Genomic DNA, 11703 nt, shown 5'->3' on the forward strand with positions numbered 1-11703 from the left:
CTGGTGTCTCCCCAACATGAATTCCTCCTTTGGTCTTTGGTGGACCACTGGAGACCCTTGCCACTTCCATTTCCTAATCACTGGGGTGGTTGACTTGGAAGGTTTCTCATCAGATGTGCTTTATCCATCTGGATAAAGTCGAAGTGGACAGCACAATGCTGGGAAATAAGGCTGCAGTGTCCATGTTAGTGTAGTGCAAGTCACCCTTAGTATATAGTATGCCAATTTTTCAAAGGAGCTCAATTAGATTTTCACAATTACACCGGCTCCTCCACTGCATCACTGTGGGATTCTAACTGCTGTGTGCAGAGAGATAAGTATATCTTTTTGGAAGTTAACATTATCCTTACGTGAAAATATATTTCTGATAGATATTTACCTCTCTTCACACTTTCTCACATTCTTTCCCACTGTAGGTGCACATTATTCTTATCTTATCTGAAAATGAAGTTCATTTCCATTGCAAGTGCTTATGGAGATCTACTGCACATGGAGGATGTGTTGCCATCCTATTGGTTGAGAACTATTGTTGCATGATGAATTCATCATGCATTAGTGCAGTTCACATTATAACCTGTCTTTATGGGAGATAGCTCTAGGCTAGTGTCATGTACAAAACTCTCAAGGGCAGACTTGCAAGGAATGGCTATTACTTGTAGAGAGATAAGTATCTATCATTTTCAGGTAAGGAAAATGTTAACTTCCGGTTTTGTTTGTTTTTTATAAAAGTTATAAAATATAATAAGAAGTTTACCTCAGAACATTAATAAATAGGAAATTATTTTCAGTAATCATTTTTCAAATACTTGGCTCATTCACAAGGCTAGTAAATATTGTTAAATGCATAGGTACCAAAGAAACAGAAATTAAAGATTAGATTATTAAATTGCCAAGTTTTATATATTAATTTATTTTCAGAGGATGAAATTTTAAGCTAGAGCTTTTTGTCAGATTGTAAAACATAGAACAAAGGTGCATTTGTGGAGTTTGAAAATTGCATGTGCACCATTTTGAATGTTAAGTATAAAATTTCTTTGCCAAGTAAGAGGTGTGGTTTTACAAACATAACACATACACAAGATAGAAAAAGTAAACTTATAGTTTAATTAGCACTAAAGAATAAAGTTATGCATATTAAAATGTACCTTACAACCAGAAAAAACACACACTAAATTTAAATTTTCTAAAACTGAAGTAGTCCAAGAGTTGGCAATGGGGGCTGCTTTCCCTCTAGTTAGCAGTTCAAAATTAGAAATGGTGGCATATAGTATTAATAACATTGTCATGACTCAATAGATAATAATTGGAAACTAATTGATTAAACTGAACAAACTTGAATTCATTGAAAATAATAATGGCAATATTTTGACTACTGGAATAGCTGAGATAATTGAAAATAGTAATAATTTGAAACACTAATTATGATTAGTTGATTATTTTCATTACATTAATCAATTTAATCATAATTTTGATTGATTGTTTTACATAACACTATTTGATGCTCATAGGTAATTAATTAATATAGTTATTAGTGCCATAATTTTGACCTTAAATTATTTTTCAGAGTTTTCCTTAGTTCAAACTAATTCTTCACATCCCATCAAAGTCTTGACCCATTTTCAGGAGCATTCAATCAAGTTTGTAAAGTTATCAAGAACACAAGATATTTCTTTATTTTTTATAATATGCAAATTAGTCACAGTGGTAATGTTACACAACATGTGCCAGAATATATCTTTGTACCTATTTCAATATATTTCATACAAAAAGCATAATATTAAAATATTTTTTCTGATAAAAAGGCCAAAACATAGATAACACTATGCAAAGAGTATATGCTACCTTAATAATAGGGACTTCTTTTATTGGTAACATAACTAATCCGGCTGTGCATATTACTATCAGTGTCAACAATCTGATCAAGCATTCTTTATAAAATACCAGTAAGCTTCATTTTTTTCCTTTCTTTCTTTCAGGTACCTCAACATAAATACTCTTCACTTTTATTCCAACCCAAATAATATCACTTTTGTCTTAAGTTTTCAATTGACCGCTAAAAAACAAAATTATTCCTTCCTTTGTTTTATTAACATACTTTCTACTGAATCACTTTAAGTCTTCTAACATAAGATCTTTGCAATCTTAATTTAACTTCTTTAAAACCAGTGACATCTAACATACTAATTGCCATAAAAACTTTAATTTTTGTAACACTTTACTACCACTATTTGTATGAGAGAACTAAGCTACTATTTAACTTACCTGTAAGTATTACCACACAATCTATTCTCTTCATTTCTTCTAAATCTATGATATGATCCTCAAAGTCCAATTAATGAAAAAAGAGAAACAAACATTAATGGTTAGATAATCCTATAAAAAGATTGATTTTTTTATGTTATTCAATAATATTTTCGTATTCACTGTGAGGTCTTTGAAAAGGGTAGTAGATAGTGAGACTTAAGGTAAACCATTTAATCTATGCTGCACTTGGTTTGTATCATTTTATGGTTGTTCAACTACAGACATATTATATTTATATTAGTGCAAAACAATCCTTAATAGCTTTTAAAATTTATTATAGTGTATTTGAGCATTCTTGTAGTACAAATTTTAGTATTTGAATTGGATTAACATAAACTACAAAATCTTAAATTATTCATCAGTTTTACAAGAACAAAGAGAAGAATAGCTTTCCAGTATATTTAATTCTATTAGATGTTGTTAGCAGACTAATTCTGATATGAAATCTTACCTCCTCTCACAAAATAATTTTCACGACTAGTACTACCCTCTATCAATGCAAATTTTCAATGTGTGCTGCTAGCCTTCCACTTCCCGCTTCTACATATCCACATGCAAACAATCATGTAGCAGCTCTCCACCAATAGGAGCACAACACCATTCCTATCTTAACCAGCACCCTCTTCATATCTGTATCATTAATCACTTCTCGATTGGCAGTAGTACTGTACAGACATGCTGGTTTTTGCTTGCAGATTTGTCAGTGTTTTCTGTTATACTAGTGACTTATTTTTTCTTTACTATATATTTAAATTTTCGTCTTTTGGTATTGTGAAAGGTTGCTTTTTTTCACACTTTTCTTACTTTTTCAGGGACTTTTTTGCTAGTGTATTGTGGATCCCACCCTGTGGCAAGTGGTGCCTGACCATGTATACTTTTTTTTTAAATTTGCACTGTTCATCCTGTGACTGTGCTCAATATCGATTATGTTGTATCCCTTCCTACAGTGGACCTGATGTGCAATTTCAGATGCCACTTGGTGTTGGTTGTGTCTCCGTTATTGTTCTCTATGAACTAAACAATTACATCACAGGTTTGGATTATGCACACTGTAGAGATGGGGTGTTCTGTAAGACTGATAGTAATTCTCTGGTGGTTTTTTGCTTCATAAGTATGTTTGTCCTGGACTGTACACTCATGGACTAACATGAATAAACCAGACAGAGATTGCTGCCCATCTCTAATGCTCTGTGGCCTTGAGACTCTTCTCACCATGCCCTGATGCTGCCAGGTTTTGGTTGATTGACTCCGTCGACATGGTAGCCCTGATTTTCAAACTAGAATATCATGGTAACTCATTGCACTCTCTTTGGTGATGCAGTCCTCCTGATTCTCCAATGCATTTTTCCCCATACCAGTTTCTAGTTGCTGGGGTGGTGAGCCATGGAAGCCTGTCCTCCTGAGTGATGAATCACACCACTCAGTTGAGAGTAGGGCAGTGGCATTCTACAGGTGTCTCTGGCTTTTAGCACTTCCTGCTACAGACCTGATGTACAATTCCACATGTTGCCAGGTTTTGGTTGAAGCACTCCACCATATCACGAATATATATATATATATTATTGCAGTTTGCCCCTCAGGCTGAGGCTTTTTTCTTACCTACCATCCTCCAGATGTACATTACTGGTGGGTCCAGTGTTGGTTGGAGATGGTCTAGCTAAGTAAGTCCTCATGTGTGTGCTGGCTGGTATCCCTCCTTCTACTGCAGACTGGATGACAAATGCCAACTGCCACCAGATGCTGGACTGTAGATGCATCCCAAGTTTGCAGTTCCTCTTCCTACAATCTGCTGGATGTTGGTTCCTGGCAGATCTGGTGTTGGTTGCAGCTGGATGCAGCATGTTTTCCCACTTGTGTACGGCTGGATATCCTCCTCCTACCATGGACTGGAAGTACCATACCTATTGCTGTCAGGTTTTGGACCAGAGATGTCTTCTTGCCGGTGCTTTCCACCTTCCTACTGTCTGCTGGATCTGGTGTTGGTTGTGTTGGAAAAGCATGCAAGTGGATACAGATTTGGTACAGATGCTTGTCTTCCTTACCAATTCCAGTTTCAAGGTGAAGAGGTAGATGATCCTCTACCTACAATAGATCTGATGTGCCATTCCAGATACTGCCTGGTGTTGGATTAGGTCGAACTACCACTACGGTCTGCTGTGCCCTTGCCACTCGAAACTCAGGAGCCCCATTCATCAGTCACACATTTTCTGGGATTCCTTCATGTTTTTCCACCTTTTATGTTTGTGACACTGTCATAAAAGAGCGAAGAGTATACCTGGATTAGATATGGTGCATGTTTAATACTGAGGTGTGATGTTTTCTCTTTTTGTTCCACACTTCCTGGTCTCTGTGTGTGTGTGTTTCTTGAAGGGGGATCTTTTTTTTTATCGGCCCTCCACAAGTTCGTTGTAGGATTATAGCTATTTTGTGAGCATAGGTAAGATATTGTATCGGAAGTTAGCATTTTCCTACACTGAAAATGTATTTCCGATAAATACTTACCTCTCTCACTTTTCCTACCCAGCCTCCCCTCTTCTAATGATATATGGTGTAGTCTTCTGACCAATCTTGAAGTGATTAACAAGTGCAGGTGTGAAGAAGGCACTGGCTAAGATAGGAGTGGTGTCACTCTCCTATTGATGTAGAACTGCTGCATGATCATTTACATATGGATATGCAGAAGTGGAAAGTAGAAGGTTAGTGGTGTGCATGGAAAATTTGCACCAATAGAGGGAAGTGCTAGTCAAAAAACTTTTGTGAGAGGAGGTAAGTATCTATCGGAAATACATTTTCAGTGTAGGAAAATGCTATCTTTCATATATTTTTGTAAAACAGAGACTTGTAAAAGGGTTGAGTTGCATTTTTTGTGAATATCAAGGGAAGTAAGTAGTTTTATGTCTATCCAGGCCAGGTTTGTTTAGCAAAGTGCTAAAAAAAATTCAGCTTAACCATATAGCATATTTATGTAACTAAATAATTTATTTAGTATGACAAACTAAACTTTGAGTAATACAAACACATTTGTGTTCAAACTATTCTTATGCTTAAATCTATGGAATGTCAGTATAGTTTTTGTACAAAAACATAATTAAAGCTAGTGCATTTTGCTGTTACAAGTAACATTATGCAACAAGTTTTATTTATATTGTATTGTGCTTTATAATCAGTTCATTGTACATGTTCTGTTGGTAACCATTTGGAGAATTGTTATATATCAAATTCAGCTTTTACTAAAACTTCATAATTTTTTTTCCTTTTATATTACTCATAGGATGAAGACAATAATAAAACCTGTATGAATACCTTTAATCAAACCTTAAGTTTTGATAAACCAGGAGATGTTAATGAATTTTCAAGTGCTGCTGTTAGAGACACAGAACATGCAAGTGATCAGGAAGATGTTACATCTATAAAAAAGCTAGGAGACAGCTCTGAAACCTCAGGTATAAGTTCAAAGTTACCAGAAGATACAGAAGACACAAAATTAACTACAGTAGAGAACACAAATGAGGATGAATCAAAGCCTGAAGTGGAATTGCAATCACAGAAATATGCAGAAGGAATAGAGTTATCAGCTACAGAATTGAAAAAAACTGAGAATGATATGTCAGAATTTGATACACACTCTATTGATAAGATCATGTTTGAATGTAGTAGTGCAGCTCAGCAGATAAAAGACACTATTTGTCAAGTTCTTAAATCTCGTGATGAGCAACCTAATCAAGAAGGTCACTATTCAAAACTAGAGGAAAATATCAAAGTAAAGATTTCTGACTTAGAACAAGTAATCAAAAGGAATTCATCAGACTGTGACAAAACTTCAACTTCTAGTAACTCTACAAGACTCTCAGAAGTACCTCCTCCTTGTAACATATCAGACTCTTCAGATCCAGTTAACAAAGACCAAAAAACTGAAAAGATTGAAAAGAAATCTGTACAGTCAAAGTCAGAAAATAAGAAGGAAAAGAATATATCAAAGAATGAATCTTTCAAACAAATATTAACAGCTGATAGTTTAGCAACTAATACAACATCTAGTACTAGTATACCCATATCTGGTGAAAAAGATATATACATCTGTTCAAGAGAAGATAGCCCTTCATCTTTAAGTGATCCTTCTGATGATGCTCAAGGCCAGGTAATGTTTGTCCTAAGTTTACCCAAGTTAAGAGTTAACTGTCAAACTGTGATAGATACACTTAATTAAAATTTATATCAGGATGTATTCTATAAGAATATAATACATAAGATATAAAAAGTTGAAAAAATACAGCTGTGACTTATTCTAATCCTTGACTACATGTATTTCAAAAGCTAATTTTAAAAGAAAAAGGTTCCATGATTAAGAAACTGTTAAATCTTCAGATTTAAACTTAGTGTTTACCACACCTAAGAAATCATTGAACCTTCAATTATAGTTACAAGTCTTTCCAACTTTAAAAAAAAGTGCTCACTTGAGAAATTTGGATATGCTTGAAAGAAATAGGTATAACCATTTTCAGTAAACTATTTTTTTTTGTTTTTAATTCTTTCTTTTAACATTCTTGTTATATGCTTTTATCAAGTGATGACAACAGTGACGAATCTGGTACAACTGTAAAGTATAATTACAGAGTCTGTATATTTTTTAAACTGGCATTGTTTGAATGGTGACATCAAATAATTCAGACAAATATTTTATTATTGTATAGTTGCAGAAGTTATAAACCAATATTATTTTATTATAGGTGAAAAGTATTGTGTAAGTGCAAGCTTTTTGATAATTAAAGATTCCATCCTTTGCTCCTTTTGGTTTTTAGGATTTTTTTATTGTTTGTTTGATGGATAGTTCTGTGTATTTCATTTCTTAAAATCATGCAGTTTAGAAAAGACACTTATAGTAAAGGGAGAGTCAGTATTAACTTGTGGTGTTCAATGATTGTTGTTTTTTTACTGAGTTTTCTTCTTGGATTCTTTTGTTCAGATTTATCTTTGACACTGATGTATTTTGGTGTATGTAAAAGTTCTTCTATTTCTCCAATGTAGATAACCCCACAAACATTACATTTAAGTTGTTAAACAACATTTTAAATTGGCATCTCTGACCTACACTATTAACACTTGCTATGCAAGTGTTCATATAACATAGTGTTGGTGTGAAAGGCACTTCGAGTGTTGTACCGGGTTTTTGTACAGGGTGTCCCAAAATGCATATACCAAAAAGAAAGTTGAGTAACATTTGTATTATTTGTGATAACAACAAAATTCTAAATAAAATATCTTCTGCAGGCTTGTAAGTTTTATTTAATTTAATTAATAAACATCTAGATATCTTCAATCATTAGCTACAATCAATCTGATTCTGCATTCAAATTTTGAGAACACATTTTCCAACACTGCTGTATGGATGGATAAGACAGCATCACAGATACAAAGTTTCAGTTCCTCAAGATCCCTTGGTTTGTTATCTTAGACTTTTGTTTCCAAAAAGCCCCAAAGATAAAAGTCCAAAGGGGTGAACTTGGGGGAACTTTTCAGGAGTTGTCATTTCAGTTAAAAACAGGGTTAGTTCTGAAATCTGCATTAAAGCACATTCATACATAATAATGATAAATAATGTAAGTAATAAGAATAATAATTAACTTCAGTAAAACTTGCAAGCTTTTGGAAGATATTTTGTTCAGAATTTTGTTATCTCAAACAATGAAAAAGTTGTTCAACTTTCTTTTTGGTATATTCAGTTTGGGATACCTTGTACTATCCTGGTTGATTTGATGTATTATTCACTCTGTTTGAGGCTATCACCATATTGTTGGTGAATGGAATAATCATTATTGTTTTGGTATTTGTCATTTTTCTTGTTGAAATGCTTTTGTTTTTGTAGGTTAGATGCATTTTAAACAGGTTATTTTTGTTTACTTTAGATGTTGCTCTTTATCCATCTATGTCTTTAGACAAAGGTATTATTTATCATGAGAGGAAATATTAACTTAGCCAAAGTCAGTCTGAACACTATTCAAACAGAGCTAAAATCTATACTGTAAACAGCTGTTTTTTATTGTTGGAGATAATTTCTACAAACAAAAGAAGGGAGTATGAATGGGGGAATAATGTGGCTGCTGTATTTGTGCATACACTTGAAACAAAAGCTCTCCAATACATAAACAGACACAACAGGCCTTACAACAGTGGTATGGTATGGATACATAATAATATTTTTGATATATGGAACTATAGATTTGAAAACCTTCAAATATTTCATTCTTTTCTGAACACATTTCACCCTTCAAATAAGTTCACTTTGGAACATGCAGAAATGCAGAGATTACCTTTTTTAGAAGTTATCTTAGCAATCAACAAATACATAGTTCTGTGCCACAAAAAATATCTAAAAACGAGTCTTTTTTTTTGTTGTTGTTGACTAAACAACATAGGATTTCAACCATCTCAAAAAATAGTGTGTTAGGTGAGCTAAAGAGAATACACTGAAATTGTTCCTTACAAAACTCCATCACAGAAGCCTTAGTTAACCTTGGAACACTTTTATTACAAAACAGATATCCAGAACAACCTTTTTAAATGACATGAAATAACGTGAACAAAACAAGTATCTAAACAAAAAAAGCCACAAGTTATCAAAAGTACATTGACTATTCCATTCATCAGCAACACAATCACAACCTTTAAATAATCCAATCTACCAATCAGAATAATACATTGCCTGACAAAACACTTATAAAACTTTTAACACACATGCCTTTCACACCAATATTATGATAGTGACTAGAATTTGTTTTGTTCAAGAATTAATGATGCAGAGATACTAATTAAAAAATTTAGTCAATCAACTTAAATGTTATATTTATATGGATCTATACCTTGGAGAAAGAAAGACCCTTAAACACGCACACTTCAAAAAACAACAGAACACTATAGAAGTTTGAACAACTCAAATGCAGTTCAGGAGTATACTTTAAAAAAAAACATGAACCATTACAGATTAACTTTGATTCTCCATTTACTGCAGGCATCTTTTTTTACAATGCAAGATTTTCAAGAAAGAAAATACACAGAAATGTTATTCATCAAAGAAAAAATACTAAAATGAATAGGAAGTAAGTCACTAATGTATATATATTTTTAATGGCATTTCTAGTTTATTATTATATTTTAGTTTTAATTACTGTTTTCTCTATCCTTACTCTGCCCCTCTTTTAACTATTTCCTTATTGTTTTGTTTTCAGAGATGTACATTGTTTAACATCTCGGCCCTACATGCACACACCTGACGTGGAATGTATGCAAAAAGAACATACTTTGAAAAATGACACTTTACAGTTGTAGCAGTTATCACTGTTATTATCTTTTGAGATATTTCTGAGATAAGAAAAAATTGTATACCTGTTTCTTTTATGTATGTGTTAGATAATTTTGTATGTATATTATTGTAGCAGGAAGTAGAATAATTTCAATAGTCAAAGTAGGTAATAGGGCTGAGACGAAGTATTCGAATATTCCGAAGCTACGAAGCTGACAGAGGCTTCAGATCTGCCAGTGTCCATTCGAATGTTCGCATGTTTATTTATATGCATGCGCTATGCATACAATTTTTGATTAGAAAAAATGCCGTCAGATAAGGGCGTGGTTGGAAATAGTTGTAAAAAGGTTTCGGACGTATGGAGTTTTTATAAGAAACTTCATGACCGTAGGAAAGCCATGTGCACTATATGTAAAAAAGAATTTGCCTATTTAGGCGGGACAACAAACCTACGGAATCACCTCGCGTCATAGCACTTGACTCTTTACTGTCCGGACATTGAGACAACCACAACGGAGAGCAGGAAGATGCCTACCCTTGATGGATTTGTAAGGCCTGCGAAGTGCAATGATACACGTGCAAAGAATATAACAGACAGAGTGACTCAAATGATCGTTCAAGACCTACACCCCATTTGAACTGTTGAATGCGATGATTTTCGTAAGTTAATGAAGTACTTGGAGCCAGGATATGTCTTACCAAGCAGAAAACAATTTACCGCTGATATCAACCTTAAACATGCAGCGTGTAAACAACGTCTGAAAGAAAGGCTAAGTGAAGAAGCAGTGTTTATATCGTTAACCACGGATATATGGACGAGCATCGCGACAGAAAGTTACATTACCGTAACAGCACATTACATTGATAACAGCTGGGTGCTACAGGCCTTTGTACTGGAAACCTTACCTTTCCTAGAATGGCACACGGGGTAAACATTGCAGAAAAGCTGAAGAAAGTGGTGGAAGAATGGGAGATTATGGAGTATGTAATGCTACTAAATAAAAGCTTCCAGATTCCAGAAGGCCTGTAATCAAACTCTAGGAAATCTTCCTTGCTCAGACTACACAACTGCTGTCCAGTCATATTAAACTTTGACAGGTCAAACTCATGTACAATCAAACTGTAACAAATTAAATACATACATTGTTATAATATAACAAGTATACTCAATTGTAAGAAGCTTCGAAGCTTCGGTAGTTATCTTGCAAGAAGCTTCGAAGCACTACTTATAATATTCGTTTCAGCCCTAGTAGGTAAACCATCTGTTACATAATTTTTATGTCTGTTCTGCTGTAATAGGAAATAGTATGATGAGTTGGAATAGTAAAAACATTCTAATGGTTTATTAAGTATAAAAACAATAAAAATTGGATGAGAAGCTTCAGAAACAGAGCATCTTCTTGTACTACCAGAAGTCTGGGTAAATCAGTAGTCATAATATTTTTGGTTTGATAATAGATTTAATGAATGTCTCTCCATGAATGTACAGTTTTTTTAACTCAAAATTAATGAAGCAATTGAATCTAAGTTATTTCTTTATGATAGTTTGTTTAATTTTCAGGAGAAAACTCAGAAACAACCCACAAAAACAACATCAAAAACTCAGAAAGGAGAATCCACTATCAAGAGAAAAGGAGAGAAAACTGTTGGTGTGTTTCTGTATCATTGTTTAGCTTATTGTATATACAGTAATAATTCAAGATAGCTTTGATATATGGAAACATCTGTTAGCAGAGTTCTTGCACAGATCTTAAAATATAACATTCATAAAAGGAAACATCGGCTCGTGTAGATACGTAGATCTTGAAAGTTGAGTTGTTCAAAACTTGAAAATAACGTTAATAACTGGACCAATGTTGCAAAAAAAATATCTACTGAAGCTTTTCGCCAGACAAAGATGCGATACCTACCACACAGAAAAGTATGGTTATTTATGAATTCTCGTGCCATTGCGAATGTCGGTATGTAGGTCGCACTCCACAAAGATTGCAGGATAGAATTAAACAACATGTACCCACATCAATAAAAACTAAGAGTGTGCATGTCTCTCCTGTAAAACAAAAGTTCTACCACCAAAATGTGAATCAGCAATTGGCCAGCAT

General features: G+C 33.8%; 1 protein-coding gene across 3 annotated transcripts in view; it reads left to right on the top strand.

The window, feature by feature from the left end:
- Positions 1 to 11703, top strand: part of LOC106476780 (gamma-taxilin-like) — a 40121-nt gene that overhangs the window by 4562 nt on the left and 23856 nt on the right. The window contains exons 1-3 of one of the 3 annotated variants that reach the window (XM_022381372.1): positions 614 to 684; positions 5576 to 6442; positions 11163 to 11250. In XM_022381372.1, the coding sequence (XP_022237080.1) occupies positions 643 to 684; positions 5576 to 6442; positions 11163 to 11250 (997 nt within the window). In that variant the 5' untranslated portion in view covers positions 614 to 642. Of the gene's footprint in view, positions 1 to 613; positions 685 to 1589; positions 1642 to 5575; positions 6443 to 11162; positions 11251 to 11703 lie in introns of those variants that run through there. The other 2 variants (XM_022381373.1, XM_013937410.2) reach the window with 2 other exon arrangements.

Source organism: Limulus polyphemus, unplaced genomic scaffold (assembly GCF_000517525.1).
Source record: "Limulus polyphemus unplaced genomic scaffold, Limulus_polyphemus-2.1.2 Scaffold158, whole genome shotgun sequence".
In the NCBI taxonomy this organism is placed as follows: Eukaryota; Metazoa; Arthropoda; class Merostomata; order Xiphosura; family Limulidae; genus Limulus; species Limulus polyphemus.